General features: G+C 45.8%; 1 protein-coding gene across 4 annotated transcripts; it reads left to right on the forward strand.

Moving 5' to 3' along the window:
• The first annotated feature begins 782 nt into the window (after positions 1–782).
• Positions 783–16611, forward strand: ING4 (inhibitor of growth family member 4). 4 transcript variants are annotated; one of them, XM_061365615.1, is made up of 9 exons: positions 1235–1323; positions 7039–7139; positions 13484–13555; positions 13758–13924; positions 14118–14232; positions 14557–14665; positions 14973–15120; positions 15512–15573; positions 15745–16611. In XM_061365615.1, exons 2-9 carry the CDS (start codon positions 7100–7102, stop codon positions 15782–15784), a joined length of 753 nt encoding a protein of 250 aa, XP_061221599.1. In that variant the 5' UTR covers positions 1235–1323; positions 7039–7099; the 3' UTR covers positions 15785–16611. The 4 variants fall into 4 exon arrangements, with proteins under 4 accessions (XP_061221602.1, XP_061221600.1, XP_061221599.1 ...); XM_061365617.1 differs by having other exon boundaries at positions 14976–15120; XM_061365618.1 differs by lacking the exons at positions 1235–1323; positions 7039–7139 and adding an exon at positions 783–920.
• The last annotated feature ends 927 nt before the right edge of the window (positions 16612–17538 follow it).

The raw sequence follows: 17538 nt of genomic DNA on the forward strand, positions 1-17538 counted from the left end.
TATATAAATGGCCATAGGAATAAGACTGGAAAACACAGAATCTTCAGAGCATGGGGGATCTCTAAATTAACCCAATAGTTTAACAGGTAGATGGTTGGTAGTTCTAAGAGCTGTGATTAATTTTCATAAGACCACCTCAGTCTTGTATTGCAGGCTGCTGGAGGACTTACTCCCAGTATATGCATGTAAGTGTTTTGGAAAACCTTTGGGAGGAAAGAAACAAGGCTGGTCACTTCTCATGGCTGGAATCTAGCAGCACCCAGTCCTGAGCCATGACTGTTGTTACTCAGTCTGTTAGGGAAAAATGAAAGATGTAGGGGAGCAGGCAGCAGGAAAGTGGATGAAATGTAACATTTGCAAAAAAAACCCAGTGCCTCCTAAACTGTATGGGATGCTGAATTAATGCTGACCTATTGAAACAACCATCCCTGATGTTCCAGACCTGAAGGATCAAAAGAAGCCACGTAGTTTTGTCTCGGCTCCTCGTTAAGGTGTGACCTCACCCTCCTTCCTGAAGAGACCTGGCAGACACCATACCCTGCATGTGCACTCAGTAGTAAAGAAAGGGCAGGCTGGGGAATGACTCCTGAACAGGAGGGTCTCTACCCTAGAGGTGGTTCCTGATGGGCGGTCATGAAAGTGTGTCTGGCACGGTAGAGAAGAGCATGGAGCCACATGTTTAACTTCATTGTTCTGTCAGTTGCTGTTCGTGCCATGACCATTTTACAGCACAGGCAGTCTGTAGCACAGCAGCAGGTTCTCGTGTCGCTGGCAAGTTAAATGGTGAACGGAGACAAGAGTGCCGTAACAAACTAACAGCACTTCCTCCCCAGATTATCCGCCGGCAGTGCCCAGGAGACACCTCCGTAGCCTCCAAAAGACGAAGCCCGTTTCTTTTACTGCGGAGATGAAGGCAGCAGGTATTTACCTGCCCGCACCCCCGGGCCTGCTCCCCTGCCTCCCTCCGTGCCCTGCAGCCGGGCCGCCCCTCCTAAGCCTCCTATCTGCAACCAGCAGCGGGGCGGTCCGGGTTGCTCCCGCAGGTCACCGCGCCTCCGTCACCCCCGGTGCTGCTGAGGCGGCGGCGGGCGGGCGGGCAGGACACACCCGGCCGGGAGAAGGGGCAGCCCCGCAGGACCCGAAATGGCGGCTGGAACGCTCGGAAGTGCCCGGGCAGGCGGGCGGAAGCGGCGGCCGCCGCCGGGCAGCGCTGTTTCCGGAGGGGGGGCGGGGCGGAGGGCCGGCGTCCGGCTCCCGCCGGAAGTGCCCGTGTGTGCGGGCCCAAGATGGCGGCGGGGATGTACCTGGAGCACTACCTGGATAGTAAGAGCCGCCGGGGGCGGGGCCGGGGGCCGCGGCTGGGGCCGCCCTGGCACGAATGGACCGCGGCTCGGGGCGGGGCCCTGCGGGGTGCGATCTCTGCCCGAGGGCTAACTCTGTGTCCCCCACCGGAGCGCCCGCGGCCTGCTCCGAGCCTCTCTGGCGGCAGGTAGCCTGGCCCGGCCGGCCCGTCCTGCGGCCTTGCGGAGGGGCTCCGCCCGCCGCGTAGTGGCGACTCGGGCCGCTTCGAAACGGCGGCGGTGGCACGGACTGCCCCTCCGCCGTGGGGACGGGCTAGGCTGCGGCTCCGATGGTAGCCCAGCCCCGCTGACAGCGGCGGCGAACGTTTGGTTGTCCCTGGAGTAAGGAGCCCAGCGCTGCCTCAGCCGCCTCCTCTCGGGAGCGGCAGCCCGGCTGTCAGTGGCTTTCTCGGAGTAAAGTGCCCGGCTGGTGAAATCCAGGCAAAGACAGCTTTCGTGTCTGTCGGGAGGTACTTTAGCTCGCTTCCTGCGCTGTGGTTTTACACAGCAGTTTTACTGTGTAGTCCTGTTTTGCTGGTCGAAGGAGAGCTCTCTAACCACTAACGGAGCTTGTAGCGTTATCGGAGCCCTTCTTTGACGTTTTCCTGACATAAGGTGCTTAAACTTCGTCAGGCTTTGGGGATAAGATTTTCGATGCCTGTTTTACCCCTGTGTTCTTGAAACAGCCGAGTAGGCTAATCACAGCAGTTGCGTTTGAAGGAATGAACTAATGGTTTAAGATGTGGTAACCTGTGCTTTGAGGAATGCTGTTTTCACATTTTCCTTCTGATCTGCCCTCAGCACTAGAGATGGGGCATCATGTTGATGGGTGCAGTGGTTAAAGTGTGGTAGTTCTGGTAACATGTGTTTTAATTGACCATACCTGGCCAAGTTAAAGCTCTTCCTATCTATTTGTATATGCTTAGAAACACTGGAGCTTGGTCATTCAGTTATTTTGTTGCACTGGGTTTCCTCCAGCACAGAGACACCACAGCGTTGATATGGAGGCAAGGGGTTTCAATCTTTGTGTCTGCAGTGCGCCTTTTGTCATTAGGAAAGGAAACCTCTTGATGATTAAGTTAAGAAAGTTCAAGAACAATAATAAATTTCATTGAAAGCTGAAAGAAGCTGGAAGTGAACAGGCAAGGATCTAGGAGCTGCTAGGAAGGAGGCCGCAAAAGCTAGGAAGAAGAGGTGGATGAGAAAGCAGATTGTTAAGAGAGGAGCAAGGACTGCTGCTGTTCAAGAGCAGACATATGTTCATCGACTCTTCTCATTCTGTTGTGGAAGAATGCAGTTGACTGAGGTTCCTCAGCAAAGATGGCCAAGAGTTGGGAGGACAGGGACTAGGCAAGAGGAGAAAGATGCAGATAGATGAGGAGTAAGTGTACGGGGAGGATACAGGGATTTGCTATTGAGTGAGCACAAGTGTATTTGGAGTAAGAGCTGCAGTGTGAAGATAAAGGATTGAAAGATGGGATTTGCAGATGGTAGGCAGAAATAAGAAATACACAGTACTGAGTTTGGAGGGGTCCAGTAGGTACCAAGTCAGAGAGAAGGGAAGTTGTAGAGGAGCTTGCTGGCTAGAATGCTTCTACCAAAGTCAGACACTTCTGGATTTTGTTGTCACTCCCAGCTACAAGCATGGAGCCCTGTGGAAACTGCTCTGTTCCCCTCTAGTAGAAGCATGCAGAGAAAATGTGAGATTTTCTCTCTCAGCTGAAACGTGTGGTCCTGCAATTGAGCTAGAGATGCTTGCCCTGTTGAAGGGTGGATGTTAATAAGGGGGTATGGACTGTCATTTTTAAGGTTGGTTTTTTTTTAATATGCACAACCTAAAAGTACTTCTTTGAGAAAAAAGAAGAAAAAGGTTTCTTTCAGAAAAACACATATGAATTGTAATGCTTAGAATCAAAGAATATCTCTGTCAGTATTCAGTAAGTTAGTTTGCTGATAGGCTTTCCTGGCATGGTTTTGTGATTTTTGACTGTAGTTAATTTTAGCAATTCCAATAATTAGTCATTGCACCTATAGAGCCTTTTACCTGCCATGTTGAAATGTTACCTTATTAAAAGTTTCTTCTCCGTGCAGATTGCAGTTGATGAAATCTGAACCTTCTTTCTGGTAACTTGGTGGAGGGGAAAGAAAGAAAAGAGCTACCTGTAATAACATCTTTTTCAGGTTTCTAATAACCCATGTTGTTCTTCTCCAAGCCTTCTCTAATCTTCTGACATCCTACTTGAAGTTCTGACTCTCTGAAAATGCATACAGTCCTTTAGTGACCAGTCTTCTTCATGGTACTAACTAAAGTCAGGTTATCGTTCTTCTGTTGAGTATGCCCTTATCTCTGTTGCGTATTGCATTTCAGCTGGAAGCTCAGATTCAGGTAACTATCTACCATGATACTGATATGATACAGTCTTTCTGTTTCTTAGAAATACAGTCCAGCATCCTTTATCCATCACTTGTATTGCTTGCTCCTAAGTGTATTACCCTCTGTAAGACTTGATGGAAAGTATTTGCTTGCAGTCAGGCTGTCTCTTGCTGTCCCAGTGGTGTCTTCCTTCCATTCTCATTCTTGCAGTCTGCAACTCACTTCCAAGTGACTAACTCTTCTTTTGTTGGATCAAGAACTGCTTCTGTGCGATTTGCATGAGTGGTGCAGCCACTGCTGATAGTTCTCTATAATGCATTCCAAAGTCTTGTGTAGCCTCAAGTCTTTTTAATATATCTTGTGTTTGTTTTGTTATTCTAGCTTGTTATGCATGATACTTTCTGATACTACATTGAGTATTTGATGCAAGCTGTAGTCTTATCACTTAAAAAAGTTATTTTCATTAATGAAATGTGTACTCTTACTACAAAAGGTCCAGTCAGGCAACTTAGTCTATATTGTTGCCTTTGTTTAATTCTTTGAGGTGATCTCAGATTAGCTCTTCTATTTCTTTTCATGCCTGCCTGACAGCATTGCTTCCCCCTCACTCATTCCTTCCCTTTGCTTTTTAAACATTATTTCAGTCTTTAAAAACATTCATTCAATTCAGTTTTAAAGCAGTTCACTAATGTTCAGAAAATTCCTGAAAATTGAAATAAATACACTAGAACCCTTGGTCAGCTCTTCTAAAAATGTCTAATATTTACATGCCCTTCTTGGAATGGAATTCTTTTAGTATCATAGTGCTAATGCAGACACAGTTTTCAGTTGATTTTCTTTTTCCTCCCACAGAGATTCTCTTTCATATGGTTTACTGGCTGGATCTGCTCAGGGAATGAATGAGGAGTGTGTGATGAAAGAGGGCAGTTGTTTGTAGGACCTCTTCATATCCTTGAAGAAAGGAAGGTGTATAATGAATTAAGTGAAGATTGTAGGAAGAAAAAAAGGTGGTCTTATGTTTGAGGCAGTTGAATACTGCTCTGACAAAGTGAGTTTGATGGGTTTGTTTATTTGGGGGGGGTCACGCTTTTTACAGGTTCTCCTTGCATGGGCTGTGCTTCCCTCAAATTCTGAGTGCAAATTTGTAGTCAGAGGAGCAGATGTGCCGAATGTTCATAGCTGCAACTGAAGTCTGCTCTGAGCAGATAATTCTGAGAAGTCAGGCTATGGAGCATTCTTAGACATTTGAAGAGGTATGTTTGTAATTAGCTGGTCTTCTTGGCTTTAATCTCTTTGCCTCAGTAAATCTCTTGACCTTCATTTTATTGGGAAGGGAAGCAGGCTGCTCCAGAGCAGCTTGTGAAAAAGCAGTCTAATGTCACAATAATGAGCACCTTGAAAAGCTGATTACTAGGTCAATTTTCAGCTTGGCTTTTGGGCTGTGTATGTGTGACTCTGTATTGAGCAAAGAGAATAAAACTTTGAATCACTGCTCAGTCACTAGGGAATGAGAAACGCCTTGTATGAAAATCTCATGTGGTTACGTGCTTTAAATGTCACAATGCACAAGCAGCCTGACAAAGCTCTGCATGCAGCCTCAGTTCATAAATTCTGAGTTCTCTCCTTTGGACATCTAAAGTTCTTTTCCAGGAGGTTTTTGTGGAATAGCCAAGTTATCAACAGTTCTCTTAGTAAAAGGTGCCTGGCAGCTTCCTGGGTCTGGTATGTCAGTAGCTTTCATGTCCGTGCTGTAATTTGAAACTGGGTTTAGGCATAGGATTAAACATGCGCTTACCTTTGCTCTAAGCTTTCAACTGCAAAGCGTACCTGTCCGAAATGTATTATGCTCTTAGCAGATGTTTTTGCAGCAGAAAAATACACACATCCCTTCTGTGCTGAACATCCTGACAGATGAACTCCATATCTTGTCCACTCTGATCACCTTCTTTCCTTCATCCTAGTGAAGCTCCCCCTTCAGTGGCTATACTGAGCCAAAGGATTTGGGAAGGGGAAGAAGAGGAATGTTTCTTTCCCCCTTCTTCCCGAGTGTTTTTCTCTGAGCAAGACTTTTTCCTCAATTTTCTTCAGTAGCTGAAGTTAAGCATGAAAAGACTTCCATCCCTTCAAATATTGTTCTCCTCCTGGTCTCTAAACCATTTTATGCCTGCTTCTGAGGGGAGAAAGCAAGATACTAAAGTGCTTTTCCTCATGCCAAGAAACAGTGCAGCTTTAGTAGGGGAAAAACTGTGGGTGCAAAGGAGTTAGAGATGTAGAAAGGAATGGAGGAAGAATAAGAAGGAAGGAAACAGTAGTTTGTGATGAGAAGCTTGAATGTGCCTGGATACTCATTGATTCGTATTTGCTCAAACTTGAGTTACTGTGCTTTGCTCTCATACTGGGTTTAGAAATACTTTGAGGGGGAGAAAGGAAGGGTGACTAATACAGATTTTCCAGATGATGAATTTTCTTCATATTTGGAATTTTGTAAAGAGTTGCAGAGCTTCTTTAGGCACTGTTGAAGTACACATATTAGGAAGCAGTCCAAATAGTTTTCTGCACGTCTCTCTTCGTATGTGAATGTGCCACGAATGTAGGGATTGTCTTTACAGTCCAGGGGACTGCTCTGCAGCCACATGTATTTTCTACCCTCGGTGCTTTCTGGGTTTATCCACCTAGTGGGCATTAGAATAAAGTAAGTATACTTAGTGACAACACACGTGTTGATTTTTTATGGCCTCAGAATGAAGGCATGTAGCTCTCCTCAACTGTCTGGTGTCTGAATTTATTGCAAAGTGACATCTCCACTCACCTACCTATGTTCTGCTGCTGAGGACATCTGCCCAGTTGCTCACATAGATGAGGTGGATGGAAAGGTCATGTTTGTGGGGTGCACTTTCTCAAACAGCACCTTCCCTGCTGGTCCCAGTTAACACTGTCCACAACATATGACCTGCCTGGACTGATGAGGCTATTGCTTTATTTGCCTTGCTAAATGGGGAATACACATTGTGCCAGTTGGGAAGTGTGTGCTAGACTGGAAGGAAGTTCATATTTCCCTATGGCTGAACTGGTCTGTTACTGAATAAATGTCAGCATAAGATGTTGGTAAGGAATGATAACAAAACAATAAAAAGTGTTTCCATCTTCCTCCACCCCAAACCTCTGAGGAACTAGATTCTGCCAACATTTAGTCTAAATTAGACCTAAATGGTTGGGAGAATAGTGAGCAGAGGGCTAGTAACCTTGATGAGTTTAAGAAGTAGAAGGATGTCGCTGGCCTGTCTCCTCGGATGGCTGCTTGATCTTAATTCCATTGTCTTGGAGGCCACCAGTCAGGACCTGTTCCAGGAGCAGACACTAGGACATATCTGCCTCAGTGAAGAGGATGATGGAGACAACAGACTTAGATGAGGAGTCCTCAGCTGGTAAGTTAACATGGTACTGTGTAGTAATTTTCTTTTGGATTTTTCCCCTTTTTTATACTGAGTAGGGAGGCATCAGGTTTCCTTTGCTCCTTCTACTTGCATATGTCAATAGGCACACGGTGTTGCACCAGTTCAGGGCTTGTCAATACTAGGAAACTTCTGTCAGCATAAGCACAGAGCAGCGGAAGCAGCATATGCCCTCTTGAAAGTCATCTTCTTTCTCCTACAACTGACATGGGAATGTCTTTTCATTCCTTGATAACGTTAGTTAACCCTGTAAAATAGGATTATTCTTTTGGAATAGCTGCATCTGTCTGGAGTTTCCTCTGTAGAGCCTCATCAAATGAGGGTATGATGTGTATTGTCATCTTAATACAAGATCAGAGGGCATGGGTGTGATGTCAGGACTTGCTGTAGGCTAGCCCGTCATTTGTTCCCAGTCCTGGCTGCATTCCAAATTCCACAGCAGTTCTTTTATCCGTTGCTTTGCCTACTGTCATTACTCTCATCCCCTCCGCAGCGTAGCATGCAGCCATGCCCTCTTGTTCATGCCTCTACGGTTTCTCACGCCATACTGCAGATATGCAAATGTCTTAAGTTGTTTTAGCATAATGAAAGATGCCTTTCACCTTCGAGACTTTGGATTAGTTGCATGTGTGATGCAGCATATATGATCTGTAGAAAATTACAGTTCTCTCATGCAGGGGAGAGAATTTGGTGATTCATAGCATGGCATAGCCCACGCTAAGCGAATATATTTATTATTGTTAATGACCAGCTCATTCAGAATTGATTTTGTTGTTAACCAGTGTTTTTATCAGAGTTGATACAAGATGGCTTTACAAGACAAAGCATACTGCATTTCCTCTGCATTTTTTCACTTGCCCAACAGCAAATCTGATGTGACCGTTTTGGCAAATAGCCCTGTGGTCCCTTTCGTGGTGGTCCCTGCCTTTGGAGGTCTGTGACAGGCTGGGAATGCCTGGGGTGGTACAAGTCTCATTTGACATGTCAGTCTTCCAAGCCCTCCAAGCTTCTGAAATCGGAGGTTGATCTTCAACACAGCAAGAAAGATCCCTTTTGTGAGACTTAACAACATTGCCTACTGTTTTGGCTTTGGATACTGTAGCATTAAACTAATATAATAATAAGACGACAAAAGATGCCCTCCCTCCTCAAGAAAAAGGTCCACTCTCTGTGGGAGTATTAGGTTTCTGTGGCTGGTACATTGAGTGTCCTTGCTGACTGATAAGTGTTTCTTTGGACAGATCCTGAAGGAGATGCACCTCATGGACTAGTGTGCAGTGCACTGGCCCAGAACTTGGGGTATATGACATGGCCACAGAATTCCTGGGTGCCTGTGGCTAAATCAGTCTACCATGCACCTCAATACCCTGCTTGTAAAGGTGTGGGTAGTAGTATGCCTTACAAAGGTGTTGTGAGAATAACGTTATAGGTTAGGACACATATATTGCAGTAGGGCTGACACATATGTGAATAGAGAGAAAGGTATATATTAGTGCATAGGAAGGTAAGTATTTTAGGACATAGGACAGAGTAGAAGCAGCAGTTCAAAAGGGCTATAGCCTCTAAAAGGAGGGATAAGGGAGTATAGAAGCCGTCCTGCCCCTAATGGAGAAACAAGGAAGGAAACTCCTTGTTGGAGAAACAGTTCCCTGTCTCAGGGGGTGAAGAACATTGTGGAGGTCCCCGACACAAGCAGGATTTTTTTAATTGCCTTCAGCATTGGGTGTTTAAAGTGTTTGCTGAAACCTGCACTGTTGAACACAGCAACCTCGGCTATGTTTCAGAATGTATTTTCATGGTTTTTAATAAATCTCAGCATGCAGCTGAACATGGTTGGTGAACAGATGTCTCGGGAAAGGCACTGTGTGTTTGGATAGTTCGTGGTGTAGTGGATCTCTCTTTAGGAATTTGGATATTGTCAGGTACAAACCTGCTGTCTGGCAGAGGTAACAGCTGTGCTGTGGAGGGCTGAAGCACAGTGGAAGTTACCAGATTGGGTGGGTTTGCTTTCTGTGTTGTGTGTTTCCGAGTTGACATCAGAGTTAAGGAGCTGAAGTTTAAGTGTCAGTTGCCTACGCTTGACACCCCACATGTGTTTCTATAAAGAAATGGATTAAATGATAGTAATTGGAGGGGAGGGAGGGTGGTGATGGATTCTGACTTTTGGAGAGTGAGAATGTGTGGTTCTTAAGGGACGAGGCAGCGTGGTTATAGATGTCCACAGAGGATTGAATGAGGGAAGGAGTGATAAGGAAAGGAAAGAATAAAATAGTTTTAAAAAGAAAGTAGTGAAGGGTTAAGAATTCAGGAAAGGAAAGATGAAGGTAGGTAGAGAGACTTTAGCTTGTGTCAACTTAAAACAGGGTAAGAGAAGGAAGAAGTAGGAAGAACCTCAGTGAGAGACCTGCGCTGATGATTTTCAGGCTAATCGTGCTGTGGGAGGAACGAGTGGGGCACAGTGGGGCTGCACCTGGCTGTGTGGACCTGTACACATGGACACAGTTGCATTGATGCCAGCCCATGCTTTGGGCCAAGCTGCTAGCCACTTTCTTCACTGTATGTGTTCACCATCCTCCTCTTCCTCTCCTGCTGCCATTTCATGTAAAAAGAGGCCCTTGATTTTCTTTAATTTCCTGTGGGGTTGTTGCCTGTCTGGCACAGAGTGACTGCTGCCTGCTCTAGTGATCAAGGAGGCCTCAAGGGTGGTTTTCCTTTACTGTGTTCCATTTCAGAATGTGATAATTATTTGGGTATTTGATGATAGATAGTATTTAGTCATTAAAAGTTCAGGTGCATCTTACAATAAGAAGAGCACATTAATTGTAGAAGAAGAGGAGGAAGCAAAATTCCATAAGTAACAGGAATGTTTTGAAAGAGACTGAGGAAAGTGTTGCACTGATAGGAATGAGGAAATGAAAAAGTAACTCTTAGGTTTGTTTTGGTTTCTTTTTAATGGGACTGTGAGGGTGGTGATGTCCAGTCACTACTCCAGCACAAGCCAAGCGATTCCAGCAAGTATTCTGACTACTGTAATAGAATCCGGTGATGCAGAGCATCACTTCTGTGTAAGGGTATGTAAGGGCTTTTGAGTTAAGCTGCAGATAGCAGAAAACTTTCCCATAGTTAGACAAAACTATATACGATACAAATAGTTTGCTGCTCAGTTAAAACTTGCTTAGCTGCAGCTTTATCTTGCTGTGCTTTTTGTTCTCCCCACACTCTCCAGATCATAATTTGTAGTTGTGCACTCGGCTTCCTCCCTCTTTCAGTTGAATAGATAAAGTGTCTTTATACCAGTTCTGATTGTAAAGTCACTGTACTGTCGCTTGTTTCATTTTCTCCCAGTTTACTGATGAAGCAATTACAGAACATTGGTCCAATAATAGAGTTGCAGGTGGAACATTTTGCTGCAGTTTTAGGAAATCATTTTGCTGGGTTTAGCAGAGAAGGAATTCAAATGACAGACGTTTGTCTCATCAGTCCCTGTGGAAACCTTGCCCAGCTAATGAGCCTCTGGAAGATCAGTACTCATGCATGTTTGACTGTGTCTGTGTTCAGTGTCTGCTAGGCCAGAGACTGAGCTGGGTGAAGCCTCTTTGGCGCTGCTGAGAGCCACTGGGAGCAGGGGGCTCTGCATGTGGGAGGCAGGTAACCAGGCTGGAGGCACTGGGATAGGTGGCAAGTGCTCTGAAGGGTCAATGACATAGGCTGCAAAGATGAGACTAGGCATGTAGAGGCAAAGGGAAGACAGAGGCTTCCCAGATGAGGGCATGATGTGCTGATGGCAGATTGTTTACACTAATAGCTGGAAAAGCTAGAGCATAGAATTATAGAATGGTTAGGGTTGGAAAGGACCTTAAGATCGTCCACCCTCCCTGGTCCCTTTCAGGTTTCTGGTACAGAAGCAAAGTCCTGCCCGTGTTTGTGCTGTGAAAAGATCACTGTGAAACGTGGCCGTAACCTTATGTAGGGTGGTTCTGCTCAGACAATAGCATCCTACTGGGTTTTGTGCCAGCTTGGGTGCTCACTGTTTAAAGGTTTCTGTCCTGGCTGAGGGAAAACTTGACTACACCCAGTAGAATTTGTGCTTTTACTGATTTTCCTTTTTAGAAGAGAAAAAAAAAAATTACATTAATTCTTTTCTAAAACTACAAAGTCAAACAAAAGATCTACAAAGTTGAGATCTTCCAGGCTTGATAAAATCTGTGTAAACTTGACATATTGTGTACAGTCCAAGAGCAGAAACTGTTTTTCTCTAGAGAATACCTGTCTTGTCTTCTGCAGGGGGTGCTTTGGAGAGGAATGGAAAGTAGCATGCTGCAGTATGATCCATGTTTTGTTTGCTGTATACACTGAGAGGTTTGGAGTTAACCAGACTGGGGATTGCAGGAAAGAAAAAGGGATTTCATCCTTGCCATAAGTTCCCTTTGTAAGCAATGATAATCTTCAGCACTGTGTCCCTGTTGTCTTCTGAGATGTGTTTTTGAGCCACGGGGATGTGATCTGGTAGTCAGCTGCTTGCACCTTGCGTGAAGTCTGTCATGGACAAACATGGAAGTATCATATTTGGGAATGCCACTTCCTCATTTTTTGATTTTGCTCTGTTAACTGTCCTTGGATGTAGGGGCCGATGTGTACGTGCTGTGTGATTGTGTGCTTGAGGACACCTGCTATCTGAGCATTGCTAAGCTCTTTACATTAGAAATGGCAACAGAACTCTGGTGAAGTAATAGCTTTGTTACTTAGAAGGATTCTGTATGTAATTTCATATGTTCTGTTTGTGCACAAAAGAAGTTAAAGGACCAGCTTCTGAGCAGAGTGAGGCCCACAGCTGGGTTTACCTCATGGACATGTTACAACCTGCCACTTGCATACAGACCTTTCAGGGAAGTGCCTCTGCTGTAGAAGCATGTGGCAGGGACAACAGAGACTGCTGCTGGGAATGATGTATTAGATAGTTTTGATGCTGGGTAGACACACTGTTGTTCACACTCCCTATATATTGGAGTGTGGGTTCAGGAAGCAGAGATGCTTATGTTTCTGAAGAGCTTTTCCCCCAGCCTTTCTGTATTTTACTTTTTTTTAATTAGGTATAAAGGTGACAGTAATCAAGCTTGGACTTGAGGTCAGTGCAGTGACACCAGATCTTGCTTTAATTAGGCGTGGGAAAGTGAGAATTGTTTTTGTCAGCTTTGTCAGTTGAGCATCTGGTGATGCCTAGGGCATGAGCAGCATAGTACACTGAAAATTAACTATCAACTTCACATTGCTCATCCTGAGCCCTACAAACATTTATTATTCACAATGTATAGCATCCTTCCAGGTGTTGGACAGACCACACTGAGATTACAGTGCAGAAGGCAAAACAAGGAACGTGTGACACAGGGTTAAGACTGCTGTTCACCGCTCCTTGTCCTGTCCCAGATTTGTTCTTTGGCTTTTTGCTAAGCGTATCCTGTCCCCTATATGTAAAACGGATGCACTAAAATGGACTCACTTTTCAGTGAATTAGCATTCAGTCAACTTGAATTTGTACATCCCTGTATAGAAATAACTAAATGGCATTATTTACCAGCTGCCTGTACTATTTTTTCCATTATTGAATGGAGCTCTTGAATGGATACATTGGGCTTTTTCAGCCTGGAGAAGAGAAGGCTCTGGGGAGATCTTAGAGCAGCTCCCAGTGCCTAAAGGGGCTACAAGAAACCTGGAGAGGGGGTTTGGACAAGGGCCCTCGGGTGCAGGACAAGGGAAATGGCTTTGACCTGACAGAGGGGAGATTTAGATGAGCTCTTAGGCAGAAGCTCTTCCCTGTGAGGGTGCTGAGGCGCTGGCACAGGGTGCCCAGAGAAGCTGTGGCTGCCCCATCCCTGGCAGTGTTCAAGGCCAGGCTGAATGGGGCGTGGAGCAACCTGCTCTAGTGGAAGGTGCCCCTGCCCGTGGCAGGGGATTGGAATTGGATGAGCTTTAAGGTCCCTTCCAACCCAAACCAGGCTGGGATTCTATGATTCTATATTATAATGACTGACTTTACAAATTCTGGTTTTCTGCTTTCCTAATATAGGCCTTTATGCTCGACAGCAGTTTTCCGTTATCTAATATTTATTACAGAACTATGCTCCTGGATTAAATATATCATGTTTTTATAATCTGTCTCCTTTAGAGTTGACAACAAACGGAAGCACACTAATGTGCACCAAAAAGGGTGTTGGGAATCACCCGAGTAGTGTATGTGTTGTTACATCAGTTAGCTTTGTTCCTGCGTTCGCATCATGGACAGGAACCTGACTTCTCCGTGTATCCTCCTTTCCCTGCAGGCATTGAGAACCTGCCATTTGAACTGCAGAGAAACTTCCAGCTCATGCGAGACCTGGATCAGAGGACAGAAGGTGAGGCTTAGAGATGGTTTTGTTGGTGAGACAGGAAGGATGCAGCTTGGCCAGTTTTTCCTTTCTTTGCCTTGATCAGTGGAGATCTCAGGGCAGGGGAGGAAGCCTACAGCTGCTCTGATCCTTCAGCCTCTCTGAATGGAGGGCTGTAGTGTGTGGGCATATGTGTGTACTTACGTATTTAATGGTGAACTTGTTTCAGACCTCAAGTCGGAGATCGATAAATTGGCCACAGAGTATATCAGCAATGCACGGACTTTGACTTCGGAGGAAAAACTGGGGCTTCTCAAGCAAATCCAGGAGGCCTATGGGAAATGCAAGGAATTTGGGGACGACAAGGTTCAGCTGGCTATGCAGACCTATGAGATGGTATGGAGGGAAGTGTCTAGTGTTTACCATGTGAAAGGCTGTGCTAAAGACCCCAGTCTTGGAAGGCCCTGATCTCTTTTTAGGCCCTACCCACTCTTGCTTCTCAGCTCTTTAGTGCAAGCCCTATGCCCTCTCCTCTTTGCCCTCGTGGGCTGTGTTCTGTGGTAACTCGTGGTCACTCTCATCTTTGTAGGTTGATAAGCACATCCGTCGGCTGGACACAGACCTCGCTCGCTTCGAAGCAGACCTGAAGGAGAAGCAGATAGAGTCGAGTGACTATGACAGTTCTTCCAGCAAGGGCAAGAAGAGTGAGTACCACCACTGGGCTGCAGATTGATACAGGAGGCAGCCAAGTGACTATGGAAGTGGTGGGGATGAAGGCAGGCACTGGAGTGGTACAGATCAAAGACTGTTACGCTGGAATCTGAAGGACAGGTAAAAAGATGATGACCTGGGCTCTTCTTGTGTGTGAGCATATTCAAGGCCAATAGATAAAATTAAGATGGGGTGCATGGCCCAAAGCCAATATACGCTCTGAAGTGGGAGTGTATTTGAGTGATGGAGAGGTTGTTACTGTCAGGTGTCTATTTTGGTAGGGTGGCAGATGAACCACCTTTGTTTCTTCTTACCAGAGGGTCGAGCCCAAAAAGAGAAGAAAGCTGCCCGTGCTCGCTCTAAAGGGAAAAACTCTGATGAGGAAGCACCAAAAGCTGCCCAAAAGAAACTGAAGCTTGTCCGCACGTAAGTGTTTGAAGAAATCTGTGGGAATGAGGAGCAGCACGACAGATCAGACCAAGGAGGCCTAGCAAACCTCCCTGCAAAGGATGTGGCACATACCCAGACTAGGCAGTGTGTCCCCTGTCCGTTTTTGGGAAAGAGGATGAAGGAGACCTTTTAGCTCTTTCAGGGGAGTGTGGCATGAAGGGGAAGGCAGGTCACCTCAGTGAACTTGGGTGTAGGAACCACCTCTAGCAAACAAGGGCATTGTCTTGGGAGAAATGGACACAAAGCCAGTTATTTTGCTGACCTACTTTATTCCTGTCTACAGTAGCACAGAGTATGGGATGCCTTCAGTCACCTTTGGAAATGTGCACCCTTCGGATGTATTGGATATGCCAGTTGACCCCAATGAGCCTACTTACTGCCTCTGCCACCAGGTTTCCTATGGGGAGATGATTGGCTGCGACAACCCAGATGTAAGAGCCTGCTCTTGGTGTAAATGGAGGAGAAGGAAGTGGAGAGAGTCTTGCACGGAAAGTCTTGTCCTGCTTGGGCAGGGCATGATACAGCAAGCAGTGACAAGAAGAGGGCTTAGCTCAGATGGTGTGGAAGGGTAGAGGGGTGGTTTACCAGGACTTGTTAAGTGCCTCTGCAAGTTTTCCTTGAAATGATAGATTGTTTTCTTGCCCCCACACTTAGAAAGGGAAAAGGGGAGCTCTTGCTAACAGTGTATAGGTTGGGTTTGAGTCTTCATTCCCTGCTAGGGATTTAGGAATCTGTGATCCAATGTTGGGAAATTCTTGTAGCCCAGAAGCAATGATTTCAAAAGAAAGTGGCTTTTTAACTGACTGCTCTCTATCCCAACAGTGTTCCATTGAATGGTTTCATTTTGCCTGTGTGGGTCTGACAACAAAACCAAGAGGAAAATGGTGAGTGAACAAGCAACGTGGAGAGCACATTGGTCTTTGGGAAGGGGAGGTCCTGAGTGGCAGAAGGGAGAGGCTTTGTCAGGGACCTTGGAAAAGGTCCTTTGGGACTGTATGTTTGAGGTTCATGTCATGCCCTGAAAGCCTAAAGGCTTTTACTTCCCTTTCTGTCAGGTTCTGCCCTCGCTGTTCCCAGGAGAGGAAGAAGAAGTAAAATCCCATGAGCCCTCAGTCCTGCTGCAGGAGCTTTCTTCCCCCTGTCAGGGCCTCGTCCCAGCTCCCCCAGCCCTTGAGGCCTTGGCTGGGGGGAGTCTTGCCCTGTTTGTGGTTTGGGCCCTCCCTGGAATGGTGTGTACCCTCACGGCGGCTTCTGTGTTCTGTATCCCTGGGTGCTTCCGAATCCCTAAGAGAGGCCCTCTCTGTGTACTATTCCAAACAGGTCTCTGAGCCTCAAAGGGAATGAATGAGGGCACCAGGGTAGCCACCAGATTCCCAGGGATTCAGGTAGCCCCTGATTTTCCTTGGCTTTCCTTCAGCCTCCTCAGAGTTCATTGCCTACTCTCAACTTAGAGAACAAGGCTATGGGATGGGGGAAGGAAAGGAGGTAAGTCTTCAGCATTTTAGGTCTTTGATTTTCCTGGATTTCTTTTCAGGAGAGAGGGAGTAACCAGGCCACTTCTTAATCTAGCGGGCTGGTTGAGAGACTGCAAACCTAATGTACTCCCTGTCTTTAACCATTCCACTACTGGCATTGAGCAGCCTCTTTTGTTGGGGAGAACAGAAGGAAGAGTGAGTGTTTAGAACTAGCTTTGTCTCTCTTATTCCTGGGGTAAAACCTGCGAGTCTGGGAATCACATTGTGTGAAGGAGGAAGAATTTCTGACCCCACAGGGAGAAACGGCTTGGTCTAGCCTGTCTTCCAGCTCCAAAATTCTGCCTTCCTTATTGTGCAGTGGTGCTTCTCCATTATGTTGATGATGGGAAGTTTGGGGATTCAGATCCCACTTGTATAATACGGAGTTAAATAAAGTTCATTGAAACAGATCCTCTTGTTTGCCTTGCTGTCACCTCCAAAATAAACTGCAGCAATTAGTCTCTTCAGTTATTCCTTCTCTCTCAGCACTGCTTTTACTCTGAATTATGAATGTGGTACGGCTTTTTCATTTAATAATCCCAAACAGTGTTAATAAGTGACATTCTGCCTAAGTCAGGCTTGGAAATGTCCTTAGTGTACTTGCAAAAGTTTACTAAGCTTTCCAGTGGCTGTGAAAAATATCTGCCCCTTCAGTTGTGCCCTCACATTTATTCCCATTTCTGTTGGTGTTTACTTCATCAGTTGTCTTCTCTTAGTTGAGGAGAGGTGGAGGTTATAGAAGGCCAGCCCTCACTGTGGCTGTTGGGCAGTATAGCTGAGAAGAAAGCCAGCAGTGTAAACCACACACATCCAGGAATGTGGATAGGTTTGTCAGATATCCTCATAACTTCCACCTTGGATCATCTTGGTGCCAGACACTCCAGCTGCTGTCACCAAGATAATGTAAGGATCCAAAACAATTAGTGAAGATGAGCCTCTCGTTGTAGGATCTGGTGACTGAGGAGATGACCCACACTGAAGCTCCCCTTTACCAGTTCTGTTGGCATGGCCTGGAGGTTGATGAGCTTGAATCTCTCCTTCCTCCTTGTTTCTGCTGTTCAGGGGGGTTTAAACTTTTCACCACAGTAGGTGTTTTTCTCACAGCTAACTTCTATGAGGACTAATAGAGCATTTTTGTTGTTGTAGTCATGAAGTCAAAGTTCTTCTAGGGGTTCATTATTAAGAGCAGTCGGAGGACTGTAGGTAAAGAGCAATGCTGCTCTTACCTTGTACTGCAACCATGCCCAAGCCATCAGCTCAGAAGCTGGTGCTGAGTCTTCTGTTCAAGTGAGTTAGCATTCAGGCAGTCTTCGCTTTTGCATCGAGGAGAGGTGC

The sequence above is a fragment of the Neopsephotus bourkii genome, unplaced genomic scaffold (assembly GCF_033783945.1).
Source record: "Neopsephotus bourkii isolate Nb327-2 ecotype Australia unplaced genomic scaffold, CSIRO-AGI_Nbou_v1 NB_1287, whole genome shotgun sequence".
In the NCBI taxonomy this organism is placed as follows: Eukaryota; Metazoa; Chordata; class Aves; order Psittaciformes; family Psittacidae; genus Neopsephotus; species Neopsephotus bourkii.

Excerpts from the sequence above, each read along its gene's own strand:
- ING4 (XM_061365615.1), top strand. The coding sequence starts at position 7,100 with ATGATGGAGACAACAGACTTAGATGAGGAGTCCTCAGCTG. Across the intron at positions 7,140-13,483 it reads AGATGAGGAGTCCTCAGCTG|GCATTGAGAACCTGCCATTT; the intron begins GTAAGTTAACAT and ends CTTTCCCTGCAG. Across the intron at positions 15,574-15,744 it reads ACAAAACCAAGAGGAAAATG|GTTCTGCCCTCGCTGTTCCC; the intron begins GTGAGTGAACAA and ends CCTTTCTGTCAG.